General features: G+C 35.4%; 1 protein-coding gene and 1 pseudogene across 1 annotated transcript; one reads left to right on the top strand and one right to left on the bottom strand.

Moving 5' to 3' along the window:
* Positions 1-1187: 1187 nt before the first annotated feature.
* Positions 1188-1760, bottom strand: LOC112998538 (auxin-induced protein 6B-like; annotated as a pseudogene).
* Positions 1761-2515: 755 nt separating this feature from the next.
* Positions 2516-3238, top strand: LOC100793927 (auxin-induced protein 6B). The gene has a single exon (XM_026124602.2). The coding sequence runs from the start codon at positions 2809-2811 to the stop codon at positions 3082-3084; it is 276 nt and encodes a 91-aa protein (XP_025980387.1). The 5' UTR covers positions 2516-2808; the 3' UTR covers positions 3085-3238.
* The last annotated feature ends 15377 nt before the right edge of the window (positions 3239-18615 follow it).

Raw genomic sequence — 18615 nt, 5'->3', positions numbered from 1 at the left:
TGACAGGAAATAATGCAGGGATGATTCAGGAATTCAAACAAGAAATGATGAAGGTTTTTGAGATGACAGATCTCGGGTTAATGACCTTCTTTCTTGGATTGGAAATTAAGCAGGCTGAGTATGAAGTCTTCATCTGCCAGAAGAAGTATGTCAAGGAAATTTTGAAGAAGTTTAACTTTCAGGAATGCAAGGAAGTAAGCACTCCTATGGATCAAAAGGAAAAGCTGTGTAAGGAAGATGGAGCTGATAAAGCTGATGAGAGATATTTCAGAAGTTTGATTGGTTGCTTGATGTATCTTACTGCAACACGTCCTGATATTTTAAATGCTGTAAGCATTTTGTCCAGGTTTATGCACAATGCAAGCGAATTACATCTCAGAGCTGCTAAGAGAATAATTCGATATGTCAAAGGCACAAGTGATTTTGGTGTTAAGTTCACATGGAGCAAAGAATTTAAGCTGGTGGGTTTCTCTGACAGTGACTGGGGAGGTTCCATTGATGATATGAGAAGTACATCAGGCTACTATTTTACTCTTGGATCTAGTGTTTTCTCATGGAGCTCGAAGAAGCAAGAGACCGTGGCTCAATTCACTGCTGAAGCAGAATTTATTGCTGCAACAGCTGCTGTTAATCAAGCTTTGTGGCTGAGGAAGATTTTAATGGATCTAAATCTGGAGCAGAAAGAAAGCACCAAGATTTTTGTTGATAATCAAGCTGCGATTTCTATCTCCTATAATCCTGTGTTTCATGGAAAAACCAAGCATTTCAACATAAAGTTGTTTTTCTTAAGAGAAGTGCAGAAAGAAGGACTTGTGACTTTGGTTTATTGCAAGTCTGAAAATCAGCTGGCAGATTTGCTTACAAAGCCACTCCCAGTCAGTAGGTTTGAGTTTCTAAGGGAAAAAATTGGAGTTTGCAAGGAGGAGTGTTAAGAACATGCTTTAGGACTGAAACATGTCCACATTCTGATTATGTTATTTTTATTTGTTATTGTTTTCCTAGTCTTAAGGTGTCAGTTAGGAAGTTTTAGGTTCTTTGTTATCTCTATTTGCGTTCATGGCTTATTTTTAGGAACATGCTGTTAGTGGGTAGTTATTCTTCAAGCTCTATAAATTGTACTGTTTCTATTTTAAAAGATAAATTTTTCTGTCTTCTCCTTCAATACATGCTTTTGTTCTCTGTTAAGCAAGTATTGTTTTCTTATTTCCTCTTGAAAAATTTCCAACAAAACACATAAACATAGAGTAAAGAGAAGCAAAGCTTGAGTTGTTGAAATCATTGTAATTAAACAAAAAACTAATATATTATGTATTTTTTCCATCTCTCGTGACAAAGGGGGATCTATACGATTTGAGAACACGCCTATTGTACAAAATGTCACCTCTAAGCTATGTCAGTACTCCTAAACTACGAGAATTATGGTCAATTCAAGAAAGAAGTTATACGTTGGAAGGTATCTTCACTGCAAGGAATTGTGAGGCCACCCATGGGATGATCATATCCAAACTCTTCCTCAGCTTCACTCAACAAGTCCTGAAATCAAGGTCGGTTCAAGTATGAAACAGGAATCACAAACCGCTTCATTTTCTCTCCAACATAGACTGCAAGATAACCCTTTGGTGCATCCACCGCTTTTGAAGATGCATGATTTGCTGCAAATAATGACTTTCTGATACTTGGTAAGCGAAAACCCATTGTAGTATTGATTTGAGAAGAGAATAGTTTAAGTTTCCTTAGAATTTTAAATGCCTTAGGATGTGAATGATTTGTGTTTCTCTAAAACGGTTGCAGCCATGAATATATATAGATAGAAAGATTTGCAAGAAACCATTAATTGTGTACTTGAATTATTGCTGAAGAAGGAATACGAGATCGGAGTCATGGGACCGAATGAGAGACATGGCATGTGGTGTTGTCTAAGAGCACTTTCCAAAGAATTAACGTAACATTATATTGTAGATAATTCATGGCCCACCTTCTGCTTCTATGAAAAAAGAAAATGTAATATGATCTTGTCAACACTAGCTTATCAGTGTGGTGGGGGCCAGAAGTTTCATTTATGCAAAGTTCATGTAGTGTTGCTTAGTATTTGACGTGCAAAAAAATGTGGCTCACGATGCCTGATGATATGATGATGCATTCAATGTTCGTCCTCATCTTATTTCCACTTTTTTGGATCTATGAAATCCTTTAGGACAGCTCCATATTTCCTTGTCCTTTGCTAAAGTTGTGCAGACGTATGTAACATCACCGTATCAAACAATGGGCAACTTAAAGCGTCAACTTCTAACTAAATGACACGTGCCTAAGTGAATCCTAACTTTTTTTAATACATTATTTGGTATTCCATACTTTTGAAGACATGCTTTGGAGATGTTTTCATCACGTTCGTTATACTAGAGTACAGGCTGTGAAAAAAGACAGCTGGAAGAAATTTCCTGGACGATGAATTATAAGGCAACACAGCGAAAGATCATAGACCATTATATTTCTAGGGTTTGACATTATACATACTACAACAGGTTAGGTATTTCATGAGAAAGTCCTCTAAGGCAACACCATATGCCCGTCTCCCTGTCGGTCCCATGACACATCTGATTGCCTTCCCCCTTAATCATACATCTAGCCAACGATTTCTTACATATTCTTTCTTCTATATATATTCATGTCTGCAAGGATTTAGCACAACAAAAATCATTCACATCTTCTTTACATATTCATGTCTGCAAGGATTTAGAGTTAAAAAATTTCCATCTTCTTTACAAGTCTTATTTGACACTCTCTTCACAAGTTTCAACACATACAACAATGGGTTTTCGTTTACCTGGAATCCGGAAGACATCATTTTCTGCAAACAAATTGGCATCTCCAAAAGTCATGGATGTGCCGAAGGGCTACGTTGCAGTCTATGTTGGAGAGAAAATGAGGCGGTTTGTGATTCCTGTATCATACTTGAACCAACCTTCATTCCAGGACTTGTTAAGTCAAGCTGAGGAAGATTTTGGATATCATCATCCAATGGGCGGCCTCTCAATTCCATGCAGTGAAGATGTATTCCAGCATATAACTTCTTGCTTGAATTGACAACAAAGCTCACACTAGGAGACTGACATAGATTAATTAAGACATTTTGTACAATAGGGTGTTGTCAACTTGTAAAGATATTCCTTTTCTCGAGAAAGAGGGAAAAGAAACATTATAGAATGACAAAAGTTACAGTATTTCAATTTTTTTTGTTTTTTGTGTGGTGACAATGTATTCAACTACTCAAGCAAATCCTGTGTTTTCTGTTATTTGTTACAATGTTAACTTCACCCTGTCTTGTGTGGCATTCTCATTCAGGCGACAGGTTTTAAATTCTGTACAGAATAGAAAAATATCATACGTCTGTTTAAATTTGCCTCATCTAATCTACCTCACTCTACATTAGCATGAGTTACAGCTCATTCAAGTGAGAAGTAACGTTTAGGAACTCATCCTCCTTGCATGGTATTGTTAGACCACCCATTGGATGATCATATCCAAATTGTTCTTCTGCTTGACTAAGTTATTCGTCAAAATAATTAAAGGTTCGTTCAAGTATGATACTGGAATCATGAACCGTCTCATCTTATCTCCAACATAGACTGCAAGATAGCCTTTTGGTAGTTCAACCCTTTACGAGGCTGATCGGGACGAAGCCCACCTAATAATACCATGTATGCAGAAACCCATTGTATTCTGTTGCTCCACACAACAAATAATCTCACATGTTTCTTCAAATAATTGTAAGCTCACAGTTCTATTGATATACATATCTACCATGTACTAACTAATACCACAGTGACTGATTGACAGCTCTGAATAAGTTTTGGGAGGTAAAGGGAAAATCAATACCGAATACATGATCATGAGGCACTATGAACCACATTTTTTATGTACGGAAAATTCTAACCGCCACCAGCCTAAAATTTGCACCCATTAGTTCATGGCCCCTGCCCCCTTAATAATTGTCAATATGATCCACTTTGATTTTTTTTTCATATACTTTATCTTAACTATTGTAACATGTTACACTGATTCTTGAGAAAGTCCTCAAGACAACACCACATGCCATTGTCTCTAAGATGGTCCCATTACTCTTATCTCATAGCCCTCATTCACCAATAACTCATGCAGCCATTGGTTTATTACATATTCCTTTATCTATATATATTTGTGGTTACAGGCATTAGCACAAGCACATAACATTCAAACCCTAAAGCATTCAAAATTGTCTCCTCAAAGCAATACAACAATGGGTTTTCGTTTACCTGGTATCAGAAATGCATTATTTACAGAAGTTGTGGCGTGTGCAGTTTATCTGTCCAATCGATCTCTGACAAGAAGTGTATGGGAAAGACACCACAAAAAGCATGAAGTGAAAGAAAGCATGGTATTTCTCACTTAAGGGTCTTTGGGAGTTTAACTCATGTTCATGCCTCAGATGAGAGAAGAGAAAAACTTCATAACAAGAGTGAGAGATTCATCTTCATCGGTTATGATTCAAGCTGAAAGGGTTACAAGTTGAACAACCCAAACAACAAGAAGAGGTAGTCAGTCGAGATGTGGTGTTCGACGAAAAAGGAGAATGGGACTTTGAGACTCATGAAAATGAATACAACTTCTTATCTCCACTTGATGAAGAAAAGACACCTCAACATGTTCAACAAGAGCTCATCCCATGCATCAACATCAACCACTCACAGAGACACTTTGCCATCTCTTGATAGTGAAAGGGCTGTGTCACACACAAGAACCATCCAAGATCTTTTTGATCAACCTGAGAGATTGGATAATATCACACTATTTTGTCTCTCTATAGATTGTGAACCAGTGGACTTTGAAGAAGTTATGCAAGATAAAAGATGGAGAGATGCGATGGACGAAGAAATTAAATCCATTGAGAAGAATGACACATGGGAACGTGTCTCCCTTCCGAAAGGGCACAAGGCTATTGGCGTCAAGTGGGTGTACAAAACAAAGAAGAATGCCAAGGGAGAAATTGAAAGATACAAGGCAAGGCTAGTTGCAAAAGGTTGGGATTGATTATGATGAGGTGTTTGCTCCAGTTGCTCTCCTGGAAACCATAAGACTAATAATCTTTGTTGCAGCTCAACACAAGTGGAGAATTCATCTGATGGACGTGAAGTCTACCTTCTTGAATGAAGTCCTCGAGGAAGAAGTGTACATCGAATAATCATTGGGATACAAGGTGAAAGGAGAAGAAGACAAAGTTATTAAGCTAAAGAAGACACTTTATGGACTAAAACAAGCATCGAGAGCATGGTATAGTCGCGTTGACAAGTACTTCCATGAAAATAACTTCACAAAGTGCTCACACGAGCATGCCCTTTATGTCAAGATCAAAAATGGAGATATCTTGATCGTGTGCATATATGTGGATGACTCGATCTTCATGGAAAGTAATCCAAGTATGTTTGAAAAGTTCAAGAAAGCAATGATCAAGGAGTTCGAGATGAACGATATTGGACTAATGTCATACTATCTTGGGATTGAGGTAAAGCAGAAGCAAGATGGAATCTTCATTTCACAGCAAAACTATGCACAAGAGATGCTCAAGAAATTGAAGATGGATAGCTACCAACCAATTGGGACACCGGCCGGTGGAGTGCAAAATGAAGTTATCAGAGTTTGACGAAGCATAAAAGGTGAATGCTACAAATTTTAAGAGTTTGGTGGGTAGTTTGCAATATCTGACGTGCACAAGACCAAACATTCAATATGCTATTGGACTCATCAGTCGATACATGGAGACTCCAACTACTACTGATCTCATGGCCACAAAACGAATTTTTTGCTATATAAAAGGAACAATCGACCTGTGAGGCAAAATACGTAACATCTACTTCATGCGTTTGTCGTGCAGGCTGGCTTAGGAATTTGTTAAAAGAGTTGGGCACATCACAAGAAGAGTCGACCAAGATCTTTGTGGATAATAAGTCAACCATTGCTCTAAGAAAGAATCTAGTGTTCCATGATCAAATCAAATATATTGATACCCATTACAACTACATAAGGGAGTGCATAGCAAGAAAGGATGTACATGCAGAATATGTGAAGTCTCAAGACCAAGTAGCTGACATCTTCACCAAGCCACTCAAGCGAGAAGACTTTATCAAGTTAATAATCTTACTTGGAATGGTAAATAATGTTTGGGGGGGGGGGGGGTGTTGAATAATATAAACTTGATTTAGTTCATTAATCAAGTGTTAGGCCCATTAAGTTTGTGCTACTACTTCAAAGAAAATTTTAGAGAACTGTAGAAATAAGTAGAAGTAATATTTAATTGAAAGAAGTGTGTAGAACTAAGTAGTCGGGTGAAGTAGAACTCTTCCTTGAAGTGTGTGGAATCTTTCTTGATGTTTCTAGAACTCTCCCTTGAAGCCTATAAATGGAAGAAAGGTTGTCATTTGTAAAGTATCCAACGAAGTCAAAACAAAAGCTTTTCTCAAGTAATAAAAACTAGCATTCTTTCAAATACTCTCTCCTCCATTTCTCTCAAATACTTCCTATTAGCTTCTCCTTTCCAACAGAGTCTTGGTTCTTGATGGGTGTAACTGCTTCTTTCTGTCTCCAATCTATTGAGTCTGGTAGTGCAGTCACATTTTCATACTTAAAAGTGGTTGTAGTTATGAATGAGAAACGCGTGTGCCCATTGAATCTATTTCTTGGTGCAATGAACTCCTCAATGGTGAGGTCTGCAAATCGATTAATGCCTAACTTGTAAGGTTTATTGGCAGCATTGTTCAAGGCTTCAATGTAATTCACATCTTCCTTGAATATCTTGAAACGCTTTTCCCTTTCCTGGGGTCCTTATACACTTTGTCATAATGAGCCATCCATTGCTCGTGCCTGTCATACCTGGATGCATCTTGGAGAGTGCGACATGTGGCTTGAAAAGCAATGAATCCTACACAAAAAAGTAATGTCAATGAAATATGATGGAATTGAATTTTGGTAGCCATGGTAGGTACTAAGTACAGGCTAGTGTGATGGTGGGAACAAATAGTTCTGATTGGTCACTGAGATGTGCGAAAGATGTTGTGCTGGCAGTCCAGATTGTTTGAGGTATATATGGGAAAGTCAAGTTGAATAGTAAACTAACTGTTTTAGATTTTTAACTGAAAGCTTGTCTTTCTTTTTTACGAGAATTTCCTGAAAACCCGTGTTTGTTCAATCTACTCAAGACAATATTTTTGTCAACGAAACCCCAAATAAAAAAAGAATATTTTTGTTTACATGACATAGATGCAAATATATATATATATATATATATATATATATATATATATATATATATATATATATATTGTTTATTTCTGATGGGATTTTTTTTTAATTATGTTTTTTTATTCATAAAATTTAAACTGAGACTTTGTCAAAAGAATCTAAATTCAGTTTTACTTAGAAGGAATGTATTTTTAGTGTAAAAAATGATTTAATTTTTAAATTTGACACCCGAATCGTACATAGCAAAATGACAAGACTAACTTCAAATTAGCCTTATGGGTAAGAGTACAAAACAGCACTATAAAACGTCTAAAAGAAACGTATGCGGCAGAACACCAGCTAGTACATACTAACACTAACCATTTTATTTGTCGTTATAGTTGTCAACTAATCATTAGTTTTGTTTTTTGTTGTAACAGTTTACTTTAAGGAAAGGGACGTCGATCAGGGGATTCATAAGAATATTCTGTTAAACCAAGGCTAATTCATACTGAAGGAAATTTCATTCCACCAAGCCACATCTTAAGTATATATAGTAAACTCTTGGCTTTCACTTGTCTTGTGTTAAGAGTGTTTCATTTGTTGGTTTTGTCTTCGTCAAAACTTGGGTGGATAGTGAGTTTTGAGTGCTTTGAAGTTCCACAGCTAGAGTCAAATTTTCTGATTGCTTGTAGAGCTTACAATCTTCCCAACTAATGCTTGCATTCTTTGTTATAGAACATGAAATACTATTATAATGACAATTGAGTGATTTGAAGTTCCAATGCTAGAGTCAAATTTTCTGATTGCTTGTAGAGCTTACAATCTTCCCAACTAATGCTTGCATTCATTGTTATAGAACATGAAATACTATTATAATGACAATTGAGCTATATACAGTAAACTCTTCAAGTTTACTATTATAATGACAATTGAGTTATATATAGTAAACTCTTCAAGGTTGAAGACAGAATTGAAGATCAATGAGTCTTAAGTATATATAGTAAACTCTTCAAGTTTTAAAATAAAGACTTAAGCAGGTTTTCTTCTGTAAATATCCTCTCTAAATCTTGTGTTATTTCAATAGTTAATGTGAAGAAACTATATAATTAATGTTTGAAGAAGGTTTTTTTTTTTTGAAAAAAATATTTCGGGTTAAATTTGATAATTTGATTATTGACTTTTGAGTTGAATGTTTAAAATGCTTTAATCAATTTTATAGGATATGACATTAGAATTTGAAGAAGGTAAATTTTGAGTAAAAGAAATTAGAATTTAAAGATTTTAGGTAAAAAAAATTTAACGATAGAACCATTTTTAATTAATTTGGCTTGAAAAATTTTAAGACCAAAATTACACTCAATTTAAATTAAAGAACTAAAGTGTAATTCAACCTCTAACTAAAGATTCAATTTAATTAATATCCACTTGATATTATTTTGGTAGGATTAGCACAATACAATATGTTAAAAAAATCATGCATTTATTTACAATATCAAGGTATTTTTATTAATAGTATATAAAGTATTTAATAATTTTATTTATATAACCGCGAAATGAACGAGTCACGATCTAGTTATAACTTATTCTGAGTACGGTTGAAATAGACATATTTATTCTTTTAATAATACACTAAAAAGTCCCTTCTCTTTGGTACACGAGAAAAGAACAAGAATAACTATTGGTAGTTGATTAGATGATAGTTGATAGTTGATAGTTTTAGAGAATTGTTTTAGAAAGAAGTCTATGTCACTGATTTCTTGGATGATCAATTACAACATACCAATTGCCTATTTATAGGCTCAAGTCATCAACATCTCAATGGTGGTGAATGTTTCTACATTACTTTAGGTCTTTCTAGAGTTTTCATGCTAGATTAGTATCATGATAGTTCTAGATTCTTCTATCTTATACATACACTTATAGTTCTAGATTGTTCTACCATATTCATACACACTATAGTTCTAGGATACTCTACCATTTTCATACATATTATATTTAAGAATATTCTAGAAATTTTTAGCAATTTTAACATTCCTCCTTAATGCAAATTTCTGTGACTCCGAGCATAGCTCGTAATTCTTCAAATCTTGGTCTCGGCAATGCCTTTGTGAATATGTCTGCAATTTGATTTTCTGTTCTACAGTAGTCGAGTTTGATCTCTTTAGTTGCTTCAACTTCTCTGATAAAGTGATACTTGATTGCTATGTGTTTTGTTCTGCTGTGATGAACTGGATTCTTCGCCATTGCAATTGCTGATTTGTTGTCGCAATTGATTTTAGTAGGCTCATCTTGTTTTTCTCCCATGTCTTTAAGTATCCTACGAAGCCATATAGCTTGACTAGTTGCTTCAGCAGCTGCCATGTACTCTGCTTATGCTGTTGATTGTGCTACTGTAGCTTGCTTCTTCGACGCCCAAGAGAACATTCCCGATCCTAGTGAGAAAGCATAGCCAGAGGTACTCTTCATGTCATCTGCCGAACCTTCCCAATCCCTCAAAATTGTTTTTCCTGCTCCAAAGTGTATTTGACTTGGCTTTGCATGAATCTTGATAGAAGACTTGTTGCATACATTATGTCAGGCCGTGTAGCTGTCAAATATAAGAGGCTTCCAATTAGACTTCGATATTTGGATGCATCAGCTTCTGGTGCTCCATCATTCTTCTGTGGTTTCTCATTTGTTATGAGTGGAGTAGCAACAAGTTTACAACCATACATCTTGAATTTCTTAAGTAAGCCTTCTGTGTATTTCTTTTGTGAGATGAATATCCCTTCATTTCTCTGACTTATCTCTATGCCGAGAAAGTAACTCATCAAACCAAGGTCGGTCATCTCAAAGGTCTTCATCATGTCTTCTTTAAACTCCATCATCATCTTAGTATTGTTTCCCATGTAGATAAGATCATCTACATATAGAGAGAGTAAGAGAGTGTATTGACCTTGAGACTTGACGTAAAGTGTAGAGTCACTCTTGCTCCTCCTGAATCCTCGATCCATGAAATATTGATCGATTCTGCTATACCATGCTCGAGGTGCTTGCTTCAAACCGTAGAGTGTTTTTCTTAGTCTTAACACTTTGCTTTCTTTGCTTTCAGACACGAATCCTTGTGGCTGCTCCACATAGATCTCTTCTTCAAGTACGTCGTTAAGGAAGGTGGATTTGACATCTAGTTGATGGATACTCCATCCTTTTTGTGATGCAAGAGCTATTAGAGCTCTTATGGTATCAAGATGAGCTTCTGGTGCAAATGTCTCATTGTAGTCAATTCCGGGTTACTGTGAGTAACCCTTAGCTACTAGCCTCGCCTTGTGTTTCTGTATGGTGCCATCAGGGTTGAGCTTTGTCTTATAGACCCACTTAACCCCAATGATATCTTTTCCATGGGGACAATTTACTAACTCCCATGTGTTGTTTTTCTCGATCATCTGTATCTCTTCTTCCATTGCCTTGACCCATACTTCTTGCTTTGACGCTTCTTCAAAGCTTCCAGGTTCAAGTATGGCCAAGTTACAGGTTTCATATATGTCCACCAAAGATCTTACTCATCTTCGAGTAGACTCTAGTGATGATAGTTCTTGATCTTATTGTTGTGGTGGAGGTGAAGGTGGTTCACCTGGGTCTTCTTCCTCAGCTTCTTCTTGAGGTAGTTGAGCGGGTATAAGAATGTTCTTCTCCACTTTTTCTTCATCCCAATTCCAAGAAGCGTACTCATCAACTTTAACATCTCGACTAATGATGAGTTTCTTAGTTTGCAAGTTGTAGACACGGTAGCCTTTAGAGATATTGTTATACCGAAGGAAGATACCTCGTATAGTCTTGTCTTCAAGCTTGTGCCTCTTCACGTCCGGAATATGAATGTAGCATATAGATCCAAAGACCCTTAGGTGCTTTGCTGATGGCTTCTTCCCGTTCCAAGCTTCAATTGGAGTCATGTCTTTTACAGACTTAGTTGGACATCTGTTGAGTATGTAAACAACATTGTAGATTGCTTCAGCCCAGAATGTGTTAGGTAGTCCCTTCTCCTTGAGCATCGATCTAGCCATTTCCATAACTGTGCAATTCTTTCTCTCGGACACTCCATTTTGTTAAGGAGAATATGCGACTGTAAGTTGTCGCTCAATGCCTTCATCCTCACAAAATCTTTCAAACTCGCGAGAGGTGTACTCTTTGCCGCGATCACTTCTTAGTACTTTTATCCGTTTTCCACTTTGATTTTCAGCAAGGGCCTTGAACTTTTTGAATACTCCAAAGACTTCTGATTTTTCTTTTAGAAAATATACCCATGTCATTCTAGAGAAGTCATCAATGAAGAGTATGAAGTACTTGTTGTTCTCATGTGATGACATCCTCATTGGTCCACAAACGTCCGTATGTATCAGCTCCAATAGATCTTTCACTCTCCATGCTCTGCTTGTTGAGAAAGGAAATCGGTGTTGCTTACCAAGGAGACATCCTTCACACACTTCATTGTTCTCCTTTATGCTTGGAAGATCTCTCATCATGTTCTTCTCATGTAACAACTTCAAGGCATGTGTGTTGAAGTGGCCAAATCTTCGATGCCATAGTCATGAATCATCAACTTGTACCTTCATGGCAATGTTTGTTGCATATTTTAAATTTAGAGGTAAGCTTCTATTGCTCTTATTCATCTTTACTTGCGCTATCTCAGACCTTTTATTTTTGTTGTCTAAGATTTTGCATACACCTCCTTCAAAGTGAAGTGTGTAGCCTCTCTCCATCATTTGGCCAATGCTTAGAAGATTTTCTTTTAGGCTGAGAACTAGTAAGACATCATGGATGAGTCGCGTACCTTTATCTTTCTCCACCATGACAGTGCCTTTGCCTTTTGATTCAACCACACTTTCATTTCCCAGTCGAACTTTGACTTTGACAGACTCATCAATGCTTTTGAAAATAGTCTCATCCTTGGCCATGTGATTGCTACATCCACTATCCAAGTACCAGCTTCCTCCTTTTTCTTTTATTGAGTCTTGAGTGGCATAGAACATATATTGTTCTTGATCATGCTCCTCTGCGATATTAGCTTGATGCCTATTTTTGTTGCAACAATTTTTCTCTACGTGCCCGAACTTCTTGCAATGGTTGCATTGTGACATATTACGGAACCAACAATTTTTCTCTGCGTGGCCTTGCCTTTTGCATATATTGCATGGAGGATTTTTATCTGTTTTGTTCTTAAGGAAATTCCTAGAACCTTCTCTTCTTCTGGAAGTTTCTCTATAATTTTTCTTTCCTCCATTTTCTTTATTTTGGGGCTGAAATTTAAACTTTGACTCACTACTAAAAAATCTATTATTTACATCGTAGATTCTAAATCGGTTCTAGAGAACCTTCTTAGAAAGGTTCACAGTGGCATTTTTGTAATAAACTCAAACGTAACGACGACGTTTGCCTAAAACCGCCTTTGATGAGTTCACGGGATGGCAGATTGGTAATTTTCTATTAGGGTAGAAAGACGGTTTTCTCCTATAGACCGTCTTTGTTTGCTTATTCGCTTATTAACACTACTGCCAAAAAGCCTTTCGCACTTCTGTGACTTTCATGCCAACCTAGCTATCTCCCTCATTTTCTTTCATCCCAACCTAGCTCCCTCATCCCTATTGTCATCTAGCTTTCGTGCCGCCGTCTCCTATGTATGTTGTTTGAGTGCGATCGAAGGTCCGACGTGCCCCCACATTGTCTCTGGATTCCACCTCTTCCCGTCCTTCGTGACGATCCTCTTCCTTCGACCTCTTCAGGTTTTTCCTCTCATCTTCCTTTTTCTCTTCCTTCGTTTCAGATCCGATCCGATCTCATTTGCAATCTTGTCTCTTTCGATTCCGTTATTATCATTTTGCACTTCGTTGAGCATTCTTGAGTTTTACAAGATTTTTTTTAATTCAAAATCCCTATTTATCGATTGTGGAATGGTTGTCGTTTCATGATTTGGGATTTGATTTCGCTGTTGTAGGATTTTTGCAAAGGAGGTTGGGATTTGTTTTCTTGATGTTCTTTAATTAAAGGTTAATTAGGGTTTGGATTCGAGATTGGTTTTTTTTTTATTGTGCTTCTGACCAAGTCTGAATGTTAATTAGGGGCTCTTTACCTGACTTGAATCAAGATCCTTTTTCAAGCATTAGTGTTTCTAGTGGAGAAGATTATGCTTCTGATTCATCTGATAGTGGCAAGACTTTGTCCAAAAGGGGAAAGTCACTACTATCCATAGGAAAAAGAAAAAGTTTCAACACAAAATATGGGGATCCGAGTGATGTGGTTAGAGTGGCGGAGTACAAAGAAGATGATGCTCAATTTGCAATGTCTCAGCAACTATCAGTTCCCTCTGTTTCTAAGGGTACTAAGAAGAGGAAATATTCAAGAAAAGGAAGAAAAGGGGATTCAAAGCCAGTATTGTTGTGGAATGCATGGGAAGAGGAGCAAGAGAAATGTATTGATTGGCATATGTTAGAAGATGTTGACTCAGATAATTAGAGTGAGGTAATGAGTGAAACTGCTGAGGCGCCCTCTGATCTGACTATGCCTTTACTTAGATACCAAAAAGAATGGTTAGCCTGGGGTTTGAAACAGGAAAGTTCTGTGAGTAAAGGTGGAATACTTGCAGATGAAATGGGAATGGGGAAGACTGTTCAAGCAATTGCTCTTGTCCTTGCCAAACTGTTCAAGCAATTGCATGGTAAATTTTTAATTTACTATAATTGGTTTACGCTTCTATTTTATTGACCAGTTTTTCTTTGTCAGGCACACTATATAAAATCTAGACATTGTAACACTGCTAAAGTAGTTTTTGCTCTGGAGTCTACCTACAAATGGGCATTAAGTGGCACTCCCCTTCAGAACCGAGTTGGGGAACTGTATTCTCTGGTAATTTTGTAGTTTTTTCACTCACTTTTTGCTGAAAATTTGTAATGTATCAGGTTTGTATTTTAAAATATTTTAATTGCAATTCTTTGTATGCACATACGGTTCCTGCAAATAACTCCTTATTCCTATTACTTGTGCAAGGACTGTGACTGCAGGATTCTTGATCATAGGTATGATAATTCATTACATCAATGAAGCTGTGTGGAATAGTAGGCACTAGTCGTGCAATGGACTTGATGATTGATATATAAATCAATCATTAATTTTTTTATTATCTTTTTACCCATCTTGGATGTATGGAATCTTTCATTCTTTCTTCATGTTATTTATGTCAATTAGAAAGTTGTTTCAATGATTTCATGCAGAGCCTATTCTGTAGTGATTGCCACTCATTTGGAATAGTTTTTTTTAGGAAAATATATTGCTATACCTATAAGCAGTTTAGTGTTTTCCATAACATTGGGTTCTTTTGACTAATTTCAAATATTGTACAATCGCTTATGTGTGTTATAGTATAATAGGGTGTAGATTTTGTTATGCCCATTTCTTTCTGATTTCTTTTGGTAAGTTAATAAAAGAAGATTCTTGATATGGATTTGGCTACTGGCTAGTAGCATATTATACATATTATATACCAAACAAGGTATTAACATTGTGAGTGTGAATTGGAAAAGCAGGGAAGGAGCAACAGCCTGTCGATGATGCTGTTGGGGGAGACGAAACAACTACTGGCAAGGGAAGTAACAATAAAGATAAAGGTGTTGATGTTATATCTTCAGATTCAGATATAGTTTCTGGTCCTGATTCTGATTCTGATTTTGAAGGTAAATTTTCTACTCTATGGTTTTAAATTCAAAATGTTTTCATTTTATGGCATTCTATGTGGCTTGGCTGCAAGATTTGGGATTTATGCTTCCTTGCATCCTGTATTCTGATTCTGATTCTGATATTCACACTCACAGTGGTTGATCGAGTTAATTTCTTTTGTTTATATCCAATGAATAAAAGAAAAACCTTCACTTATAGATAAAACCTTAATAAGCATTGTTATTTCACTTACTAGAAATGATGTAAACACCAATCTTCCTTCACCTAGTTATCATCACGCCGACCAACCAAACTTTCTATTTAGAACCTACCCATCAGTTAACAAAACCACCAAGCCAAAGTCTCGTATTTCAAATATTGGAGTTACTAAAAACTAAAAAGTGCTAGCTAGGCTAAGAAAGAGTTATAACGACAATTCTAATACACAGAACAAAGATGATAATTAGAATCAAAAGGCCAAATTTTAATTCTAATTAAGGATGCACGAGCCAATTAGCTAGTACCTAATATACCATTCTATTTGCTATTAGTTCTTTGGCTCCTCATCCACCATAATGGGACTTGTCTTTCTCTAGTACCTAATATACCATTCTATTTTTTTACTTACAATTTGGTGTTAGACTTGTCGTCATTACTGTACACTCTATCTAACTAAAACTAAATTATTAATATAAATATTATCAGTCTATATTAGCACACAATGAGATATAACAATGTGTTAGTAATTTATTTTGCCGTTTATTAAGTGTTATTATAACTTTTGTGAGTATAGTTTTTATCTTATTAAAATTAAATTGTTAATAAAACAATTATACATTTATATTAAAATTACGATATATTATACTAACACTTAATATTTCTACAATACATATTAATTTTTTATATTAATAAAATTATTTTTAATATAATATATTATTTATAAATATAAAATCGTACTAATAATTTAGTTTCTATTAATATTTAAAAAAGTCCCTATAAGTAGGTCGCATTACCTAAATTAAACAAAATCAATAGGTCGTAGTTTTGCTGTAGCTAGTGTCACTATCCTATAACCTTCCCCATGAGTCCCTATTAATCTACCCTATTCATATAAGGTTATAATAAGCTGATTTGATTAAACTTCGGGTTAATTTCCTTTTCAAAATTCAAATAGATATGTCAAGTTACGGTTGGGCTATGGTAACTCAAACCCGAGTGGGACCAAACATGCATTGACCATGAGGCTTTGAGTTTGATATATTGTTGGGTCGTAAGCTTCCTTCTCCAATTTATTAGGAAATCACAGTTTGGTTCCACTAGACATATTCACGAGTTTGGGTTACGACAAAGGATTAAAAGTAAATATTGACTATTTAATTTTATAAAAATGTTTTAAAGTTTAATTATGTTTGAATAAAATTAATTTTAATATTTATACAAAACCCAAAGATGATATATAGTTACGTCTTTTTTGTTTTATCTCTCAAAGTCATTTTAACTTAACATGCTAGCTACATTATTATATGTTGATTTTGTGGAGGATAAGGTGTCATTTTCAACGTGAGAAACATAAGTAGCAAGGCATGTATGTGGTAATTAGAAAGGGCAGTAACCTTAATTAACAAGAAAAATCATTATATAAAAATGCTAAAATTCTAAATATGGTTATATCCAAATATATCAATAACTAGAAGCACTAGAGACATAATATTACCTTATAAACAGGTCCAAAATATCCCCGTGGCTATTTCTTGTTCATTATTGACTTTGAACTATTTAGCTTGCACCAGTCTAACTATTTCTTGTCCTTTTTATTTATATATTTCTATTTTAATGAATGGAATCATTTTCTTGTCCTTTTTATTTATATATTTCTATTTTAATGAATGGAATCATTTCTATGCTAACTCTGTGTTCAACTTGTCAAACCTCCTAATTAAGTATGACTTAAATAATGTGTTACAATTTTCTTGAATTGTGTCCCTTTGTTGTTTTTATTAGTTCTTTTTTCTAAAATTTTTTTACTACGTGATTAGATAACACCCATTGGAACTGAACCTGATGCAGACCTTGGTCCAGTCATTAGCAAATAGGTATGTATTTGGCTATTGAACTAATATGCGTTAAGCCTAAACTCGTGATAGTTGTATTAGGTTTCCTTCTATTTCACATAGTTGATGTGCTATTGTCTTGTCTTTTGCTCTCATGTTTGCTTTGTTGTATGGTAATTTTTAACTATAAATAATTGCATTTCCATGAGGGATATATGGCCATTGATAGTGGTATATATGGGTTTCTTATATCTATGAAAATATTCTTTAATAATTGAATAATAAAAGTAGCTTTAACTAAAACAATAAAAAAACACATTCTACATCGGTTATGCGACAACCGATGTAGAATGCTAAAGATTCTAAGACGGTCGCGCGTGTCAAAGACCGTCTTAGAATGTTAAAAATTCTACATTGGTTCTTGGACGAATGATGTAGGATGCTAATCATTCTAAAACGATCTTTGGCACATGCCCGTCTTAGAATCGTTAGCATTCTACATCAGTTCTAGGATGACCGATGTAGAATCTTTAACATTCTAAGACGGTTATTTAGGATCGTCGTAGAAAATTTTTCCCCTTTTTACGTCGTCTCCAACAACATCGGTTGAAAATCGATGTAGAATGACTCGAATAACCGATGTAGAAAGACTTTTTTGTAGTAGTGAATGGAAGGCCTTTTCAAGTGTATCTTCTTTATGCCTATACAGTCTTTGCTCATATACTTCAAGAGACCTCACAAGTTCTGTCTTTGATAGAGTGGACGGATCTTTGGTTTCCTCAATCATTGTCACGATTGGGTCAAACTTTTGGGGCATAGTAATTAGAATTTTCTCAATAATTTTCTTTTCAAGAATATCTTCCCCAAAAGCTCTCATTTGATTAACTATTTTTTTTAACTTTAGAATAATAGTCTTTAACTGTCTCAGACTGCATCATCATCAATAGTTCAAAATCTCTTCTTGGAGATTGAAGTTTAACGACACGTACCTTAACACTTCCTTGAAACTCCTCCTGCAATGTGTTCCATGCTTCTTTGGCAGTCTTAGCTCCCATAATTCTTGGGAAAATTGGATCATTCACCGTTTGTTGCAAGGTGAACAACGCCTTTGAATTTTTCTGTTTATTTTTCTTCAACTCTTTTTCTAGAGATGCATTAAGAGCTAAAGTATCTGCAGGAACGGTGAATCCTTCTTCTACTATGTCCCATAAATCTTGAGATGAAAAATATATTTCCATTTTAACACGCCAAAAATCATAATTTTCACCATTGAAGATAGGGACAGAAATAGTTGACGATTGAGTAGTGTTATCCATAGCTTAGAAAAAATATTATTGGAGTGGGTTAATAGTACAAAGGAAATTTTTGAAGTAGTTGGGAGGATTTTGGAATAGTAGATAGGTAATATAACTACGCCTAATGTATGACCGAACGTAGCTCTGATACCACTGTTGGTAGTTGATTAGATGATAATTGATAGTTGATAGTTTTAGAGAATTGTTTTAGAAAGAAGGTTATGTCATTGATTTCTTGGATGATCAATTACAACATACCAATTGCCTATTTATAGGCTCAAGTCATCAACCTCTCAATGGTGATGAATGTTTCTACATTACTTTAGGTCTTT

The sequence above is a fragment of the Glycine max genome, chromosome 12 (genome assembly GCF_000004515.6).
Source record: "Glycine max cultivar Williams 82 chromosome 12, Glycine_max_v4.0, whole genome shotgun sequence".
Lineage (NCBI taxonomy): Eukaryota > Viridiplantae > Streptophyta > Magnoliopsida > Fabales > Fabaceae > Glycine > Glycine max.
Note: the sequence above shows the minus strand (reverse complement) of the source record. Positions and strands in the feature narration are given on the sequence as shown.

Coding starts and splice junctions, on each gene's coding strand:
- LOC100793927 (XM_026124602.2), top strand. CDS start 2,809: ATGGGTTTTCGTTTACCTGGAATCCGGAAGACATCATTTTCTGCAAAC.